The sequence below is a fragment of the Colius striatus genome, chromosome 7 (assembly GCF_028858725.1).
Source record: "Colius striatus isolate bColStr4 chromosome 7, bColStr4.1.hap1, whole genome shotgun sequence".
Lineage (NCBI taxonomy): Eukaryota > Metazoa > Chordata > Aves > Coliiformes > Coliidae > Colius > Colius striatus.
Window position 1 is genome coordinate 39,219,911 of NC_084765.1, and position 20,916 is coordinate 39,240,826.

General features: G+C 38.9%; 1 protein-coding gene across 2 annotated transcripts in view; it reads left to right on the top strand.

The window, feature by feature from the left end:
- Nucleotides 1-20,916, top strand: part of FBN1 (fibrillin 1) — a 156,998-nt gene that overhangs the window by 23,642 nt on the left and 112,440 nt on the right. For both annotated transcript variants that reach the window (XM_061999182.1, XM_061999183.1), the window contains exon 5: nt 1,057-1,152. In XM_061999182.1, the coding sequence (XP_061855166.1) occupies nt 1,057-1,152 (96 nt within the window). The remainder of the gene's footprint in view (nt 1-1,056; nt 1,153-20,916) is intronic.

Here is a 20,916-nt window from a genome sequence, read left to right on the forward strand (position 1 = left end):
TGAGCCAACAGCATTCCTGCATCTGCCACTTGAAATCTCTCCCAAACTGACTCTGGTGGTCTCTTTGCTCTTTCTGGCTGGAATGCTGTGAAGAAACTTGAATAAGGATGTAGACACTGCTTTAAACTGAGGCTGTCATGTTGCTGTCTAGTGAACTATTGGTCTGACAATGTGTTTATCTCATTTAATGTGTTTAGCTCATTTAATGAAAACCTTTTGTGCTCTGTCAAAATCAATAGCACACTTTACGTGAACTTCAGTGGGAATTTGCCCTAATAATCTGGAAGAATTGCATTTCTGTCTTCTCTCTGAAATATCAAGTGGATAAAAGGGAATAAATAAGATCTACTGAAGTGAATGTGAAATGGAACAAAACAACATTACTCAAAGAGCATCAAATTGCATTTTTCATGTGAATGTTATGTTTTCTGATGATTTTTGAGAGCAACTGCTTTTGGAGTTTATTATGAGGAAAACTGGCTTGTGAATCGAGTGACAGCATCATACAGGGGAACAGTGTCTTGGATTAATTCAGTGAAAAGAGATATTGATTACATTTTGCTCTCTTAGTTGATAGCACAAATTATGTAACATCAGCAAACATCCTTTTAATTGCTTTTCTGTTATGATAGAGGAATAAATCCATTTTAAAATTTGCTTCTGAATAGGGAAAAATGAGGATTAAGAGGTGAACTTTTCTTCTGCACCTTGTATCTGCAATCTCTACTGTTTCAGAATTTCTTTGTTGGAAGTTTAAAAAAAAAAGAGTAATTTTGACATTAAAGAATTGTCTAACCATTCCAAAGAGAAAGCCTCTTAGAGATCAGAAAAGCTACGATTGTTACTGTGTTTAAATTGTGCCCCCTTGCAAATGATGAATTCATGATGCTAATGAGGCCAGGAAATAGGAAGAGATCATAGGTAGATTCTGTAAAATTAAGTATCCTATCCTGTTATGTTTACCATTTTTACCAGTTTACCTAAGCTGGTCAAGTACATACCTTCATGTCTTTTTGAAACTAGCTCAATAATACTTTTGCTTTCCCTCTGATACAGCTGTCTGTGAAAATGGATGCCTAAATGGAGGGAGATGTGTGGCTCCAAACCGATGTGCTTGCACATATGGCTTTACTGGACCCCAGTGTGAAAGAGGTATGGGCTCTAAAGTTGTGGAAGTAATGTGATGTTCCAGCTTCCCTAGTAGTAACTTAAAAAATACTTAAATAGTAGTATGAAATAAAGTATTTCGTAGTGATCTTTTATTGTTGTCTACGAATAAGGTAATATAGAATTAAGGCTTTTGTAGAATGCAAAGTAAGGAAGCTTTACTGAAAACTACAGTCTAAGAAAATTGTGGAGATAATAATTATGGAATATCACAAATGGAAACGGTGATAAATGGCATTTTCAATGAGAAGGAAACTTTAGCATGGCTTTAAAAACAAACATTTAATCCCTTTTGTAATTTTTATGTCTCACATGCATTGATTGGTATGATTTTAGTGGTGAGTTCTTCAGTTTACAGTAGATTTACCGAGTAGGTTTACCATTTTTCTTTTCCTGCGGCAAAAAAATCTCCATTTAATTACTTTTAACAATAGAGTTGTTGACATATTATGAACTCAACTATTCTAATCTATAGTTGAGTTGATTTGATTTAGTTTTCACAGAACATTAAGGGAGTTGGAAGGGACCTCGAAAGATCATCTAGTCCAACCCCCCTGCCAGAGCAGGACCACCTAGAGTAGGCAACACAGGAACTCATCCAGGTGGGTTTTGAACATCTCCAGAGAAGGAGACTCCACAACCAAGCTGGGAAGCCCGTTCAGTGCCCCATCACCCTCACTGTGAAGAAGTTCTTCCTTATGTTTCTTTCAAATCTCTTATGTTCCAGTTTGTGTCTGTTGCATCTTGTCCTATCATTGGACATTATTGAGAAGAGCCTGACTCCATCCCCCGACACCCTTTACATATTTATGAGACTGAAAATAACTTTTAAGTAGCATTTTTAGCAATATATGAGCTTCATAAGGGTAGAGGCTGGAACGAAACACACATGTAACCGATTCAGGCCTTTGCAGTTTGCTATGATAACACTTCAATGGAAAAGGTGGCAAATACAAAATACTCATAAGTGTTTTCACTGAAACTTCAGTGTCTAGGTCATCAGAAAAGCTCCTTTCAGGTAGCTCTGATACATTGGCTTACCAATGATAAGCAGCATCTTACTGTTGTTTTTGGAATGTTATACTTTGGCAGAGTTTATTCAATTCTTATCTGCACTTTGTGTGGATTTATTGTTATCAATTTTAGCTTTTATTTCCATATCCATGGTGATAATCATAGCTATTTCCAGATGAAAACATGCTATACCAGCTGTCTTATCTGGTATATGTGGGGTTTTTTTTCAGGGTTATGAAACCAATTTAATGGTTCATTTGAGAGAGAGAGATAGTGAGCTACATTTAGGTATAAGCCTTCTGTCGAATTTTGTAATATTAAAAAGAACAAAAAAATCATTTGTTAGAGCTGTCAATTGACCTGTTGAGTTAGAAATTCATCCATACTATTCATACAGTAGGTTGTATGACATATCTGTGAACTTGGGATATAATAGACATTAACCTGATTCTGGGCTTGTGTGGAGGCGATGTGCTTAGCACATGAAAGTTCTGTCAGTGAGTGTATCAGATGATCAGCACTGTTGGTGGTCAACTGGAGTAATGCTTGGCCTTTTTTACTTGAGCAGCATAGGTGAGTGATGCAGAATAACAAATCTTATTGGGGCAAAGCTTTTAATTCTGTGCTAAAGCAGATGGTAGGATGAAGCAGGTGTTTCCTGTACTCCCTACAGCAGATAAACTCGCTGTGTTGGCACTGTGTGAAGTCTTGCTGTTTGTCTGCTCAGATGTTTTAAAAGCACTTCAAACTAATGGTGGAGTTTTTTCTGAAGATTGAAAAGTGGCTCTGTTCTGAATCTTGGGATCTCACTGTTGGACTGGAATAAGAGGAATGGAAAATTAGGTTAAAAGTCCTAAATTTGAAGAGAGTAAAGGTTTTACAGCTAAAGAATGTCCTGAATATTCCTGCAGAGACTTTGAGTTTCAAGCAATGACTGCTGCTTCTCCATAGGTGAAGGTTTTGAGACTTCAGTCTGGTGAGGTGGTGTAAAGTGCAAGTTCAGAAGACTGTTCAATGCTGCTTTTATGTTGCCTGATCTGGGACTAGTTTAACTCCATCTCATTAGGGCAAGTTTCAAGGCTGTAGCCTGCTAACAGCTTCAGTCCTGTCCTTTGGGGCTCCTGCCTCGTGTTGGATGGAGTGAGAAACCAGTGACACAGAGCCTTTTGAGCCAAATCATGCCGTCATGAAATCCCATGCATCTTACTGAGCACAATTGAGATGGAAATCTGTAGCTGCTGTGCCTTGTCCATAGGCAGTTTTTACTTAGAACATGTATTTGATTCTACAGTCATCAATTTAAGAGAAAATAGACATTAATGAGCTGTAGTATTTCTGGCTAATGCCCATTGCAGTAATGAGGCCAAATGATAGTCAAATCTTTCAAGAAAACCTCTGCAATTTGGCTTCTTTCATAGAGATTTCCTGCAGCCTCTCTACCTAGCTGAGCTAATATGTTCCCCTCCTCTAAAAAGGGTGTGGTGGTTTTTGGTCTCAGAATCACATTGTGCTATCAAAAAAACTTTTAATGAAGATAACTTTTCAAGTATAAGCTAGTGTTGATCTTCCTCAGAATAACTTGCATTGTTCAGCACATGCACCTGTGTGGTCACGAGGGAGTTGTCTGGCTGCGGATGATTTTACACATCTGTCAGCTAAGTAAGAGGTCCATATTTTGAATCTAGCTTTGGCAAGTTATGTGGATTTGTGACACTCCCTGGTGGGCTTCTGATGTATATGTGGATGGATGTTATCCAGTACATTGACAAGATTCATGCCTTGTAGAGTAAAATTCTGTCTTTATTAGGAAAAAGGAGTCAGGGGATGGGGTGAAGAACAAAACAGAACCAAAGCATCTCTATGTGTGAAGGGGGGAACAAAGAGGATGTTGCTCAGGAGAAATAGTCTCTTAAACTATCCCTTTTCTGGGGAAGCAGGAGAATGTTTTGAAAACACCGTTTCTGGACATAAATGTAATGTGAAATGATACATTTTTGTGGCATGCACATTCTCCATCTGTTTGGCTGTGGTTTGACTTCTGGGTTATACCATGCCACAAGCTAACAGTGATGTAAGTAATTTACTGCTTGTATCACGCAGTGCTTTTCTCTACAAGCATCAATTAATAGTAACAGTCACAGAGTGTTTGTGGCACGTATGTCACAGACCAAAGAATATTCCAGCCTTTGCTGCATATGTCATAGCTTATAACTGTCTCGAATGTTGAGGCAACCAGAGTCATGGGGATTATTCCATTAACTCAATATGAAAAACAATTAAAATGTTGCAGGTGGTTGTGTCAAAGTTACCAGCTTCTTACATCCAGAGGCAAGTTGTTTAGTTCTGTGTCTACCATTTTTAAGTATTTTTTCCGTGCATTTGGTCCATATTTATAATATGGATTAGCCTGATTGTTATTAACCTCAGTAAATGGTGGCCATATGATTGTTAATGAAGATCTTTAAGAGTTCTATGTAGGTCAATAGCTTCAAACAAATGCACACTGAAAGGGCTATATCTGGTGAAAGACCCACAGTTCAGCAAAGTCCATCAAATTTGTGGTCTACTTGTATGTATTTATTGAGTCGTTCTTTCAGAGGGTAGCAACTGGCCTTGGATGGTTTTAGCACACAAATTTTGTGTGTCTCAGAAGTGTTAATGATGGTATAAACCGTCAACAATAGGAATTTTTAGATTCATTATTATCAATGGAGTTCCTCTTCATGCTGTGGGAGTGTGTACCACGTTACTGGCGAGATACCCCTTGTCAGAGTGGATTGATAACTGTAGCACGATCAAAAGCAGTACACATGTATCATTAGCTTCTAAGATCTTGTGAATGGTGTTTGGCACCTTTCCAGAGCAGAGGAAGCCTCTGGGTGTACTGTCAAGTATAGGCAGGTGTATCATAAGTACAACAGGCCTGTCTTTTTGTGGGATAATGTTCATAAAAAAGGTGAACTTGACGTAAGGTCCTGCTTTGGCAGAGGGGTTGGACTAGATGATTTTTTGAGGTCCTTTCCAACCCTTAAGATTCTCTGTGTGTGTATGTGTGTAATAAGCTAACCAGTAAAAGTGTAGTGGACTTGAAAATTCTTCCCACAGCACTTTAAGACACATTTAAAATATGTAGTCCAGAAAGGAAAATATTTCATGGATTTCATGGAAGATGCTGAGTTCTCTGGCTGTGATCCAATGATGGGCTTTGACATGCATTTAAACTTAAACCTGAGATGCCAATGTACCTGAAATTATGCAAGTGCTTAAGGATCTTGCTGGATTTTGACCTAAACCTTCAGAGTCAGTTGAGATCTGAGTGGTGCATTCAGCTTTTAGTGTTTCATTTAGTCATATTGTTAAAGAAAAGAAATCACAAGTAACAGAAAACGAACACGGAAGCAAAGCAAAATTTCTTCTACTGGTTAAAAAACTGGATGCCATCTTTATACCATTTGACTTTTAGTGCTGAATAACTTAAGTTACAGATTCTGCAGTTCTTTTTAGAGTTGCTGAATAGATTGAGAGAAGAGACTTATCTTATGTTCCCCTGAGGATGATTCAGAACATTGTCAGCTCTTTTTATTGTCTGTAAAAGAGCCTAGGGGATTTAGCTTGCTATGGAGATGTTCACATTTGGGTCATGTGAAAACATCCCTATGTCGTGCACTTTGTCAAAGTCCAGAGGAAGAAATGGTTAGAAGCTCTGAGAGATCAAATATCCCCTATTGGATTTGTTAGAACTATGTCTTCCAATCTTGTGCATAAAAGCTTGCTTGACTTTTTGAATGTTTCCTTTTGGACATTTGGATGATTATACTTTGAGTGAATTCTGTATGATATAAAATTGTATGCTGTTGTTACCCTTGTATGGCAAATATGCAATGAAAAGTGCTTTTCTCTTTCTGTCTGGATCCATTTAGAGGAATACAGTGGAAGCTTAGAATGTGTTACAGCCCTGTTTGTTTATTTGAATGCTTGTGACAACATCAGGGGCTCAATCCTGCTGCATTTTGGAGTTTTGCCACTCGCTTCTCATAGGAGCAGAATTGGGCCTGATGTAGTACAAATATTAAAACCGTACCACGTGTGTTTTGTTTTTTTCTGGACTCAGAATATGTGCAAATGATTGCTTTTTCTTCAAACAGAGTCGTTTCTGTGCTGCTCTCTTCATGGCAGGATTTTTTGCATAATTTTTAATTATATTTGGCCATTATTAAAAGTTCCCAGAATTAATGCCATATGTAAAAATATCTTTCCCAAAGCCTCTCTATGAAAGGGCAGCTGCTGAAAGTGGTCGATAGCAGTGTAGTGCTGTGTGTATTTTTTTCCTTTCTGAATATTACAACGGGTAGAATGTTTTCACAAAGAGGACACTGCACCCCTTAGTGTGCCCCGTCTCTGGTATTTAGTCTAAATGGAAAGTAAATAACAAAGTGTAGATAGCAGTAAAAGTATGTTCCCAAAGCCTTATGTTGCATTTAAAGTAGTATTGCAGCATATGGTAGCTGGCAAACATTAGAATAAACTTGATTTCTGTAGCTGTCTTCCAAGAAACACATCTGTTGACATAGACATGTAGTTTCTGCAGCCCTGTAACATGAATGCATGTACAGTATTATAGCAGCAAACTAAAGGATGGCTAAGATTGAAGGCCTGGACTAAATATTCTTGCACACCATTTCCATCCTGAAAAATTATGAAAGATGTCTTGAGACTGGAGATAAAATATATTTGGTCACAGAGGGATGTCTTCCTGTCTTTAATTTTAATACATGTTGTCACACTTGATGTCTTTCAGTTTGAAAACAAAAATTCAGTATCAATGTCTGGGTTATCCAGTCCAAAAGACTGAGATAAATGGATGAGGAGTTTTTTAGTCTGTAAAACTGAAGCTGCAGCTTAATGGTGAAGTCAGCCTCTGCAGAATAACAATGTGTGATTTAAGATGGTTTATAATACTTAGAAATATAATCAATAGATCTCTGGATCAGAACTATCTGAGTGCTATTGTCAGTCTGGTATCTAACACAAAAAAAGCATTGTTAGGATCTTGTGTATGTGAAGGTTTTTATCCATTGTTCTGCTCCTTGAAAATCAAGGGTCCTGTGTCGCTTGCTCCATGTTTTGTGCATCTCAAAATATTACATAGCAGGTTTTAAAATACTTCTTCAGACATATGCTTAAAGCTTAGTCAAGATCCATAAATGATTCAATGCATATGGGCTTAGGTCTCTTGTGGGATGCAAAGGCTCCAACTTTTGTACATGAAGCTGAACATTTACATTTTGTTCCAAATTGAGTTTTGATTTCAGTCAAACAAATCCAAATCCAAAGTTTGAATTCAGCTATTTGGCAGCCCTTTGTGTATTTCCATGCCTTTTTCATTGGCTGCTAAGAGCACTAACCTTGAGATGAACAGCAAGGTGGTATATGCACTTTGTTTTGCTTTGATTTTAGTTGTAGCAGTGGAGAGGCATAAAAAATTAGTCACAAACTGAGGACTCCATATGATATATTCATGTTCAAAATTAATATTTTGGCATAAAATATACTGCAAGCATTTTAATAACTGTGTTGTTCTGATCTGTAAGATTTGATTCTAGCACGTGGGACATTGAAGAGACTTGTGAGAATCACTGAGATCATTCTGGTACTGCATACAGCTTTGCTGTTGAACTTGATGCCTACCCCAAGGTGTGCTGGCAGCCTGTGGCACGTGTTTGCCATACAAGAAATTCAGTTCTGCTTTCATTGCAGACAGGGGCTGAACTGAAGCGCTGGCTTTGTTTGTGCCTGGCACGTGTGATCTGCCTTGTAGTGTCCGAAGAAATGAAAAGTGGAGGCCTGTGCTTTCATCAAGAGATTTTGCTGAAGTTATATACACAAGGAGATGTCTGTTTGTTTGGTTGTGGGATGTTATACTAATACAGATATGACTTTTATATACACAGTGCAGGCAAGTGAAAGATATAACTGCCCTGAATAGTCTGCACTGCCAGATCTGTGCTCCAGGGAGAATGGGGAAGAATGTGGCTCGTGTTGTATCATGAGAGTCAGATTTTTTTTGTGTGTGAAAAGGTTGAGTCAGCATTTATTGAGTCAGAGTTTGGTTGTCACTGCAGCATGGTGTTGCATTTGAGGCCTTCAGAATGAGGGTCTTCAAGATGTTCTCTCTCTCTTAGAACCATCATAACGTGCCTATTTTTCTAATTTCAGTCAACTCTCAATTCCTGGTTCAGTATAACATTTGTAGAACACAAAATAGCTGAGCACAGTTAATTGCTCCTGGAGCCCTTCATAGAACAGGTACTTTCAAAATGATGACTCCTGGCTTTGAACGTGATACAGAGAATGAGTAAATGCAGCTGAGAACTTACCTAACAGTGCCTATTTAGCCATTTATGGAGAAAATAGTTCCTCCTTCTCTGGGCTGCAATATGTTTTGATATAAGAAAGCACAACTACCTGAAATCCTTTCATTTGTTACAGTGAAAACAAATGTTTTCCTTGTGAATCACCCTGAAATTTTATCTGAATGTTTTCCATTCATATGTTTTTTTCTTATTGAGCTGGTAAGCTGAAATTTTTTGTTACAGTTGCAACAGAAAGGATCAAATGTCAGTATGGATGTTGCCACAGACAAGTTTGTATTATGGACTTCATTTTCTCATTGTTTTTTAAAGTGATCTACAACTCTCACGGTGATCAGTTCTAACAAAGGAAAAAGAGCCTCTTTTAAAACATCATAGAGTGTACTTAATTCAAGGATAAACTGAGAAGGGCATTTCCAAGTAAAACAATTCTTTTATGTAGGTCAGCTGTAAAATGCAAATGAAAACGCTTCTTAAGCAGAGGTGCTCAAAATAGTCAGTGCAACTGTTTTGTCACATATAAGTTTCCTTGCAACATATTGGTAACAGAGTTGGTGAGATCTCTGTAAAAATGAAAAAATTTCTAAAATAAACTGTGAGATTTACAAAGATACCTGATACCCTGTCTCAGCATAGAAGTTGCAAAAAGTTGTAGGAAACAATTACCTAAGAGCAGCTGTGGAAGGACAGTCACATCCACACTTCCAGTGGCCCTTCAGAATTCACAATGATTGAGTGGTTTCATGTTTTTCTTTTTTGGTGACAGCTTGCACTGTTTGGCACTCTAGAGAAATGCTGCAGGAAAAGAAAAGAGGCCTAAATAAGGTCTGAAAAGAAAGGAGCTCTAAGAAACATCACTCTCCAGATTCTGCTCTGCTGTAAAACAGAGCCTAGCTTTACACTCCTTATCCAGAAGAAGTTCCTTTTGGAAAAAAAGTGGAATTTCTGTGCATAAAGAAACCAAGATTTGAGATTTCTCTTTGTGGGAAGATGTGCAAAGGCTAGGGATAATTTTAAAAAAGAATGAAAGTTAAGAAAGTGCAGGTATATGTGTACACTCATACATACACATATGGTTTTGTATTTTATGAAAAGAAATACAAAACCTTGTAAACACACCATTTTTGATTGTGGTCTTCTCTGTCAACAGACACACATCTACTATTGCAGGTATTATCCAGGCTAAACTAGCACAGGTAGGTTAACTTAACTGCAGTCTGCTGTGCCATAATCTTAATTTCTTTTCATGGTGATGTGATTCAGGTTACAGGTTCCATTCTGAAGAGGTGGCCTCCACACTGTTTTCCTTGGTCCTGAATGTTTAACTTAGTGTGTCACTGGGTTTAAAAAACATTTCATTCAGGTAAACCTGGCTTACCAAATGACCTTAGTCATGTTTTCTAGTGGCCCTGTCCTCCTCATTTATATTTTTTTTGCAAGGTTTATCTAATGCTTGCTGAGAGCTTCAGTGCTCTCCCCATTTCCACCTTACCCCTCGGGATAAATGGTCAGCTGTGACCTTCTGATGCTTTTCGTTCCAATACAGAGGTGCTGACAGTCATAGGGAAACACAAACTCGGCAGAAACCTGTATGCTTGCAGTTCTTGCCTCCTCAGGGAAGTGGTGGCTGGTGGCTGATGCTTTTATCCTGCACTACTATGCTCAGCATGGAACAAAGCCCCCACTCCACTGTGCTGAAGCAGGGGAAGGATTATTGCTGGCATTGCAGCAATGGTAATAAATTCAATGGTATTTTTAGATCTACCATTTTTTGTCCTTGTTTCTGAATAAACAGCACTTTCTTAGTGCTCCTTGGTCTCCAACTTAAGCCATCAGTTTTTGCTGTAAGTCCTTTTACATTGGTCTCACTGCTTACAATGGCTCTGTTCAATCTCTTGATAGATGAGTTTTCAGCAGGGCTGGGGAAATCTGTTTATCTCCATCCAAACCAGACAGCATACTAAAATGCACCTCTGCTATAGGAGGTGACTCCTACCCATCAAGGAATGTCTTTACATTATTTAAAAAATAGAGCCTAAGAATTACAGGGGAGGGAGGATAGTTTCTAACAGTAGTTCAGCTTAGAAAATTGCTTAGGGTGGAAGGGACTTCTTGAGATCATCTAGTCCAATTCCCTTGCCCGAGCAGGCTCAGCTAGAGCAGGTTTCCCGGGGCTATGTCCAGTTACCTTCTGGAAAATGTGTTAAAACATACGTTAGTCTTTGCTTTGTAATCCCTCCAACTGTATCATTCAGACCTGCTAGCCATGTAAAGAAGATCCAGTGCTACCATTGTCAAAGTATTCATAATCCTGGATGTTTTGAGGTTTTTTCTTATTTGTATGTTCTGCTAGCCAGAGAATGTTTGTCCTGTGGCAGCAATTGATTGAGTGCTGTGAAATGAAAGCATATGTTATGCTAATAATTTTTAGTTTACTTGCCTAATAAAATTCTAAAAATGAGTTAGTTTAAAAATATAAAACAAGCTGACAAAATTGCAGTGGTTCATGGGGTGTGGGATAGGGAATGGTTATAACTCCTAGTAACACTGGTAGCTACACTGTGAGGGGAATTCTCACTTGTTTGCACTTGACACTGGCTGTACTTATCTGCTTATCACTTTCACCACAAAGATGGGGAGACCTAATAGGTACTCAACTGATAATTTCACCTGATTTAGGAGAAAATTGAGTCCCTCATTGATGGGAATTTTTGGATCTCTGATGCTCCTGTGTCTGCTCAAGTTTCTGAGAACTACAGTAAGAAATGAAGAAGTAAACATACAGTGGAAAGAACATGCTGTATGCTTTCTTCAAAGTGCAATTAAGACAGATCTTTAACTGAGACACCTTGAACTGCTTCTTCAAGGGCCATTGGACTAGTCTCAGTGCTGGAATAATGTCTCCAAATGTCTTAGTTCAGTTGAGCAGTACAGTGACATACTACTACTTGAGCTTGAAATGTTTATAAGAGGTAATAGTAAAACCAGCAAGCAATGAATTATAATTGTCCTGCTGGGATATGATGAAAGCCTTTATGAGAATCTCTGTGTCCCGATGGGACAGTATGGGTGGTAACTTGGAGAGATTTGTAAAATGGTAGTATGACAGCTTTACAGTTGGATTAATACAGGCTTCAAAAGAAACCACAGGGTCAAAAAATGACTTCCACACTTCAAGTTTTAAAGGCAAAAATGAAATGAGCAGTTAAAAACAAGATAAGTAATACCTAGCTGTGAAAGGAGAATCAATTTTAGATGACGTGGACTCCAATAACCTTTAAGATAAGACATAATTTAATGATGCAGATAACTATGTCTGGAATTTAGTTGCACCACAGGTGTGAATTATTTCAGTTACTTGATTCCTGAAGTGATCAGTAAAGGAGTAAGAGGACAATTTGTGAGCTTTTTGAGGGATTGAGATATGGAAAGGATAATATTTTAATATGCCAGATTGGGTAGAATTATAGGGCTCATGAAGAAAAAGCAAGAGAAGCAGGTGAGGGGGAAAGACAGGTGAGAAGAAGATGGTAGAGGGTGTCTAGCCAAGTAGTTTTCCTACATCTCAGGCAGAGAGCATTGAAGGCAGGTTGAGAAACTTAGACTGCTGCTTGGGCAGGGGAAACCCAGCAGAGATGTACATTCCATTCATCTGAATGGCTCTTGTAGTAAAAACATTGCTAGACACAAGCACAGTCCAGGAATGGCAAATGATGAATGACTTAGCAAGCTATCTTGCTGGGTATTTAATCTGTGTGGTTGTCTAAATAATTTGAAATGCTTCTCTTGGCCTGAGCCAAGCTGGGCAAAGTTAAGTGCCATGCATTAAACCTTGTGCTATTTCAACTCTCAGGACCCAGCAGGAACTCAACAAGATATGGTTCCATGAAAGGTGATACTATATTAAACTAACAGAACAAGTTGTATCAAACTCAGTTCCAAATTCAATAAAAAAACTCATGGTTTTAGAAGGTATTTTAAGTCTAGCACTAGCACTCAGACACTTGCTGATGTCAGTACAAAAAAAATGCTTTGTACAGCTGCTGACTGCAAGGAAGATGAGAGGTTAAATTGGGTAAGTGGAAATGAAAGTTGTATAATAAAAGAAGCATTGGTGTCAAAATGTTCATGGAATTTGACAGTAAATAACAAAAATGTTTAAATTGGAGGGCCAATTTAAAGCATTCCTTTTTATGATTTTTTTTCCCCCTCATTTGTGTGAAACTTAAATTATTTACAGAGACATACAAGGAAACTTTGGTTTCTTCCCTTCTTTAAAAAAAAATAAAGGTAAAGGCAAATCCATCTTAGTCTCTTACTATTTAAGTCTTCTTGAGCTAGGGCCTGAGCCACCAATGTGTATGAGAATAATTCTGCTGTTCTTACTACAGTTGATTACAGTGCTCTGTTATAAAGGGTGGAGGCACTTGGTTATTCTCCAAAGAAAGTGAGTAATAATTGACCTAATGTACAGAGCACATGAATAACATATTCTTTTGGTAAGAAATTTATGTTTTACAGGGTGTGCTAGAGTTCACATCCCTTTTTCACATCTTCCAAAAGGTTTTAAAATGCTCAGCTGCTCTATTAAATTTCTAATTCAACAAATACTCAAATGCAAAGTATGCATTAGATAAAGCTCTTGAGTTGAATCCAAACATTGAAAAATCTTTTAATCTGCCTTGAAAACAGCTGTTTAGAATTTTGAATAGAAATAACAACTTCCTTCAGCCTATGTTGTTGATGTCCAGTTCAGTCTCAAGCTGGGTGGAATTTCTCTTTGTTTCTCTTACGCAAAGTCTTGTTGCTGTTGCAATGATTCGACTCCCCCCAAAACACACCAGGACCAATATCCTGGTCCTGTTTGAAATAAATGGCAGTGCCTCCTTTGAATGCAATATAGTGGGAGGAGAAACTTACTATTGCCAAAACCCTGCAAGGAATGGCTTACATTTATTCTACAAATCTTCATTTTGCTGTGTCCAGAGGGTAGATATACATGTGTTTCGTGTGCACATGCATATTGGTTGTATATTCAAACATTTGTACAGTATTTTAAGCTCAGAGGTAGCGGTCTTATATTGTTCAGAGAAGTGAAATCTGGATGAACCTTCTCAGTAACTATGGAAGTGATCCAAAACCCACTCGTGTCAAAGAAAGGGTTACAAAAAGACTTGGATAGGCTTTGAATCGGAAGTCAGAGTTGACATGATGAGATCTTGTCACACATGTTTCAAGAAGGTGTGTAAAGTTATTGAGAGAGCAATTAGCTTTGTGCTGTGTTACCACACAATACCATCAATCAGTAGTTGTGGATAAAACTAAGAAGTGCTCAAAGGCATAAGCCACAAATATGAAGGTGTTTTAGGAAAGAAGACCGTTATCTGTGGCTATAGAGTATAGAAAATACCATTATATGGAATGATATTTAACAGCTATTTGGGATTTCAAGATGAGGAATAAGAGATATTCTAGTGGAACAAACAGCAAACAAAGTAATACTTCTTTCAGTTTTATAATATAGTGTGATTTTTCTTTCAAGCTGAGGTGCTGCATGTGCAATTTGTCATGTGATATTCTCACTTCTAAGTGTTTCTTGAATGCAGATATTGTAATGTACATTGGTTAATACATAGAAAAGTTTGTATATGTGTCCTTCAATAGCTTCTGATGAAGTCCAAGTAGCCAAATCCAGAGGAGAACTTTGCATTAATTTTAGTTGGATTTATGTTATGCTCAAATTTGAGCAGAGGTATAAGGGTTTTGAGCCTTCCTTTTTTTCCATGAGATTATGTCTTTGTGGCAGTTTTTGGTTGGGTTTTTGTTGTTTGAAGCAGTTTAATATTGATGCTGAGGTGTAGCTGGAGCACCCAGGATGCTAGTAACTCTCTACACCTTTTTCAAAGCAGAGTGAGATTGCAGTCAGGCAGCAGGCTTGCTGCCCTGCAGAGGTGTAGCCTGATGCTCACATGAAAAATAAGCAAGGTCACTTTTGTGAACAGGCCTTTTAGGTGTTTAAAAGTTGCTGATCCAATTTCAAGTTTCTAATGAAGTGAAATGGGGGAAAGAAAGAGATCAGCATGCTGCCAGGAAAAAGTTCCAATGCTGTGGTTATCTCATTTCCAATGTGTGGGCTAAATTACATTATCTTTTTAATTTAGGCTTATAGTATATTCACACACTAATAAAAAGTCTATATGTAAGGGCAGTTTAACCACCACCAGCTTATTTTATTTTATAATACTAAACTATTTGAAGCTTTAAAAGCATTTTTTTCTAATGTGAATGTTATTTATCACAAGTGGAGTTGAAACCTGAAGCTTAGTTATTAAAATAGATATACAGGCACTGACAACAATAGTGTGGATAAAAGACATTATTTTATGGAATCATAGAATACTGCAAGAGACTTTTAGAGATCGTCTGGTCCAGCTCCCCTGCAGAAGCAGGTCCAGCTAGATCAGGTAGCACAGGAATATATCCAGATGGGTCTTGAAGACCTCCAAGGAAGGAGACTCCACCGCCTCCCTGGGCAGCCTGTGCCAGGGCTCCCTCACCTTCACAATAAAATAGTTTTTTCTAATGTTTAAAGGGAACTTTTTGTGTTCCAGCTTCATCCCATTACCCCTTGTCCTGCTGCTAGACACCACTGAAAAAAGGGATGCCCCAGCCTCCTGACACCCACCATTCAGATGTTTGTAAATATTAATAAGATCCCCCCTCAGTCTCCTCTTTTATGGAGAAATCTTACTTATCTTTTGGGTATAGAGCAAAATAATCAGGAGGAAGTTTTCTCTTCCACTGAAATGTCTTAAATTATGAGCTTTCTATTATTTTATGGTTTTCGGTTTTGTTTTTTTTAAAAGCCATCTTCAAGCTTTCCTACAGTGCTGCTTTACAAGTAGCTGAAACTTCAGGCACCGCTCAGAACATTCTGTTGTTCCGCTAACATTGCTGCGACTGATGCACGTGTGTATTTGTGACCACCTAGATTCCTAAATGTACCCATTCTATTGAAAATATTTCCTATATTTTTAAGTACAAGTTTAAATTGCCACTGTAATTGCTAAATTTTGCAGCTTGAACAGATACCAGAGCTCCTACAGAGGTAAACTGCCTTATGCTGTATATGCTTATGCCTTTTAACTCTTCACTGCCCCCCAGCAGTAGATGGAAGCTCCCATCTGCTTCCCTTCCTCACTCCTCTTACCAGTTGTAGGAACCCCAAGGTGCTGCCTATCATTTACTATTCTCTTACTCTCAGTCCCAAGCAGAAGTCGACTTTTAATACCTAAAATATCCTCTGTCTCAGCTGTGAATTTACTTTTGGCTTCAGGGAGCTAGGGGGATTTAATTCAGTTACTAGCTTCCTAACAGCTTAGTACTTCATTCAAAGCCCAGTGCCTTTGAAAGGAAAAATATACCCAAGGTTTTCACTGGTATGGACCAGATCCTATATCCAGAAGGGTAAGATAAGGAAATCAGGACTCTTTCTGAGAGTCCTGATTTCTTGACAGGATCACCTCTTAACTGCAGTACCTGCTTTATGATGCTGAGTTACAGGAGGAAGACTTGCTGTGGAGGTAAAAATGAATTGTTGGGGAGATAACAAGGAACAGGATGCACTTAACAGTCTTGTGACAATGAAATGAAGCTTGTTCCTCTCAGAAATAATTGAATTCTACATCTTTTACTGCTCCTGGATTTTCTTTAATTGAAAGATGACTTTTGAATGTAAAGGTGGGAACACAATTAGGCCTTGCCTTTTTTTGTCTCATATCCTTATTTATCACTGGACTGGTGTTTGTTTTTCCTGATTTAGGATTATGGCATTGAACTATACAAATAATATCAGAGTACATAACTTGTACCTTATCAGCTTGAAAATAAAGTAGAAATAGAATATGAAAATGAATTCTACACGTGGGAGTAAAATACCTTTTGGGCAAGTGGTTGGTTGGTATCTGTGGTTTGTGTAGTCATTGGTTATTCATATTGGGTCACCTGGTGTTAATAGTGGATAATATTTCAGAGTGCATAGCCAGGTGGGATACTGTGGTCTACTGTGTTAGTGGAATGCTCATCACGCTGTTGGACATTCTTGTGCATCTTTTTACTTCTTGGAGAGTGAAGGTGAGCGCTTCTCGTTCCCATTCCCTCTGCAAAGTGCAGTGCTTGCTGCAGTCACCTCGCTCCTGAGTGGAGCTGGGATGGCTTCTGCCCCATTCAACACACGGATTCCTCTCCTGAACAGCTTTGTCTGGCTTGTTTCTCTCTACTAACTGGCTCTCTGGGCCTCCTATTTAACTAGTTAGTTGGCCAGCCTGTCCTGGCAAACCTCCCTCCCCTGGTTGTCTGGCGAAGCTCTCAGGCTGGCCGGCCTTTTCCTTCCCTTCCCCTTCCTTTTCTCCCCTTCTCACACATGGTGTCTGCTGTCTCCCACTGTTTATCTCTCCATGTCTCTCTGCCTCCCACTCATTTGTTAGATTTGCTTTGATCCATCCTGTCTTTGCTGCTTTCCTGTTTTTCTTCTCTCTACTCTTTTGCCGTTTTGCTTCTTTGTATGCTTGTTTCCTTCACACTTGTTCCCTAAAGGCTTTCTGCCCTGGCTTTCCCCTGCCTACAGGCAGTGTGCATCTTTTCCAGAGCTTGCTGTCTCAGTCTTGGCTGTTCATCTGATCTAGCAACCACGTTATTTGAAATACTTATTAACTGTACACCCATTAGTGTTATAGGTTGCAGAAATGGTTATGTTTATCACTTTTTATTTCCAATAAGTGATTTCGTGCATTCCTTTATAAATGTAGCCTGTGCTTATGTAGAAATGCCTGTGATAAAATCCCAGCTGAAGTGCTGTGTTGTGCTTCTGTGTCATCATTCTAATAATTGTGGATTATCAAGTACCTGTGTATTCTCTGCAATTTACTGTCATCTCCCTTAGGACTCTTAGAAATGTCACAACTCACTGCTTTAATCCAGACGTTGCAGTTATTGTAGTCATTATGTTGGTGTGGAATAAGTACTTTTGGGTGATCACAATGATGAGAAAGGAAGTGCAGAGAAAATTCATGGCAGTTGAAAATTTGCTGCTGAAGGCCCTGTGAGAGAAGGCTTAAAATTCTGTGACCATTCTCCTGCTTGTTTCAGTCTTTGTTCCAAAGTCCTTGTTCAGACATGGTTCCTGCTGATGCTAATTGAAGTTTTGTCTGAGTTAGGACTAGAGGAACAGATCTCTGTTGTTAAATGTTACGGTGTACCTCGTGCCATCAGTGGTTAAAAACCCTGTAAATATCTATGCATTTGTCACTGTTTTGTCCAAACCTGTTTTCTAGGCAATTCTTTTGTTTTCTCTCCACATGGCCACTGTTTTCATTGTCCATAATTATGGACTACCTCATGTCATAAATCACTCTAAATGCTGATTAACAAGTCAGTCCCTAATGGCAACTACATGACCATGTCAACTGGAAAATACTCTCATCCACCTGTGTGTGTTTTCTCCTTTAATGACAGAAGTATAAATCCCACCTGAGAGGGCATTATTCCATGTAGCAGCCTGTTCCTTTCAAGTGAATATTATCTATCCTTCTCCTCTAAGATTTTAAAAGTTTTTGGATTACTTTTGCACATGTGTATCCAGTATAGATATATTTCTGCAAAAAAAAAATAGTTAATAGCATCTATTGAGTTGGAAAATTAATTAGACGACCTAATTGATTGTGCATGAGTTCCTCTGTGGAATGTGTTCTGCTGCTGTTGCACTCACCCAACACAGAAGATCTTAGGAGCTAATTCCTCTGGTCTTTCACCAGAAACTGACAATTAATTTGACATAAAAAAATCCCAAACCTAAAAAAACCAAACCAAACATAAAAACCTTGAAGAATCTTAACACAAAAAACATTACATGAAAGATCTTTTCTTGTTTTGTTACAGTAGTGCCAAGAGGCCTGAACTCAGCTTAGGCTCCCTTTATCATTCACAAAACACACAAGTCTGTGTCCCAAAGGCTGTGTAGTCTGAAGAGGAAAAAAACCCAGCAGCATCCAGAAGTGTTGGCAGCCCCATGTTACATGTTATATACAGGGAGATTAAGTCACTTGTGTAAGGACATACGGGGAGTCTGTAGCAAAGTCTGAAACTTAACCCAGGTCATCTCAGTCCCAGCCAAGTGTCTCAACCACAAGACTATCCCTCCTCTTCAGTATGTCAGCATAGAAAGTAGGCCAAAAAGCAGTTTCCATCCTTTCATACACAGCATTTTGTAAGGCTGTGAAGTATTATGTATTAGACAGGCATCTGGATCAACAGCAGTTTCTGCGGATACTTTTATCTGTAAACAGAAGCAAAGCCTGTAAAGGCTTACAAAATTTTACATGAATTATTATTTTATCTATAAATAGCAGAGTTAAATCTATAAATACTAAATTTCAAGACATTTAAATGACTTTTAAGAATGGAAAATGCATTTAAAGGACTTCTGTGTTCTGTGGTGCTCTAATTTTCATGTATTTTAGGTGATAGTACTACTCATATATAATGATGCAGTAGTAGAGGTGTGTAGCTACGCCAGGCTGTGTGGTGTGTTATACCATGGGTGTAAACTGAGAAGGTGGGGCTCAGGTTCCATGACAGCCTACTGCTCCTACATTACTCAAAGGTTAAGTAGTGCTGTGTTGGGAGCTAGTGAGGCTTGCAGTTTGCTGACCTAAACCTGAGTGATTCTCATGTTGGGCATTTATTTATTTTTTGGAGACTATCTGTATAGCCAGAGTGTAACAGAGTTTCTGCTTTAAATCCTTTTACTCCATATGGAAGAGAGAGAAAAAAAAGTGAAAATATGTGTGGATATGTATGCATGTATATTCATCTTCCCACTTCAGCTGGGATCTCCCATTTATGTATAAAATCAGCATTACTCAGTTGAAGTATACGAAGAGCAGAGCTGTTTGTTCCCCTCAGTGCTGCAGTGAGCTATACATAGACACCCGGTTCATTTGCTGAACCTCTGGTTGCTTTCGCCCACATCCTCCAAATAAAAGTTTTGTATCTGTTTCTTACTTACATATGTTCTGGAGCACCACTTTTATGAACTCCATTGATTGAAACCATTAATTCCAGATGTTATGTGCATTTGCACAAATTTTAGTGATTGGCACGGTAAAAAAATTTAAAAATCAGCTTTGAAGGAGCACTGGGATTTATATGGCAAGAAGGTGAGAGAAACCTTGTTTTTCAACCCAGAATCTCTAAAATAAGTAGTGTGAAATATTCCAAAGCTATACAGCAATCAGTGTAATGGACCGTTCTGTAAAAACTATGGTTTCCAAGATTCTGATGCTATTCCCAATGAGCACACAATTAGTAAAATACAATTGGAGTGTGTCATTTTTGGTTGAGTTAGTATGGACCAGTTTTTGGAAGGAGGCCTCTGAAGCTGTCTTCCCCTCACACCTCCAGCACTGACCGTTTTCTATGTGTGAGTGTGTGCAAGCACTGCCACAGCTGATAGGAATCACAGAATGGTAGGAGTTGGAAGAGACCTCTATAGACCATCTAATTCAATCCCTCTGCCAAAGCAGATCCACCTAGATCAGGTCACACAGGAATGTGTCCAGGCGGGTTGTGTAGACCTCCAGAGAAGGAGACTCCACAGCCTCCCTGGGCAGCCTGTGCCAGGGCTCACTCACCTCAACAGTAACATAGATTTTTTTTAATGTTTAAATGGAACTTTTTGTGCTCCAGCTTCATCCCATTATCCCTTGTCCTGTCACTAGATACAATAGTAAAAAGGGATGTCCCAACCTCCTGACACTCACCATTCAGATATTGTAAATATTAATGAGATCCTCCCTCAGTCTCCTCCAGACTAAACAGCCCCAGTTCCTGCAGCCTTTCCTCATAAGGAAGTTGCTCCAGTCCCCTGATCATCTTGATGGCCCTGCACAGGACTCTCTCCAGAAGTTCCTTGTCCTTTTTGTTCTGAGGAGCCCAGAACTGGACACAGGACTCCAGATGAGGCCTCAGCTGGGCAGAGTAGAAGGGGAGGAGAACCTCCCTTGCCCTGCTGGTCACACTCTTCTTGATGCATCCCAGGATGCCATTGGCCATGGGGGCACATTGTTGGCTCATGTTTAGTTTGTTATCAACCAGCACTCCCAGGTCTCTCTCTGCAGAGCTGCTCTCCAGCCTGTACTGGTGCATGGAATTGTTCCTCCCCAGGTTCAGGAGTCTGCACTTGTCCATGTTGAACCTCATGAGGTTCATCCCCACTGAACTGTTATTCTGTCATCAAAGTCAGTGAGTCTAACCTTTCATTTGTAATTGAGACCTGGATTTCATGACAGATGTCCATATCTGGGCA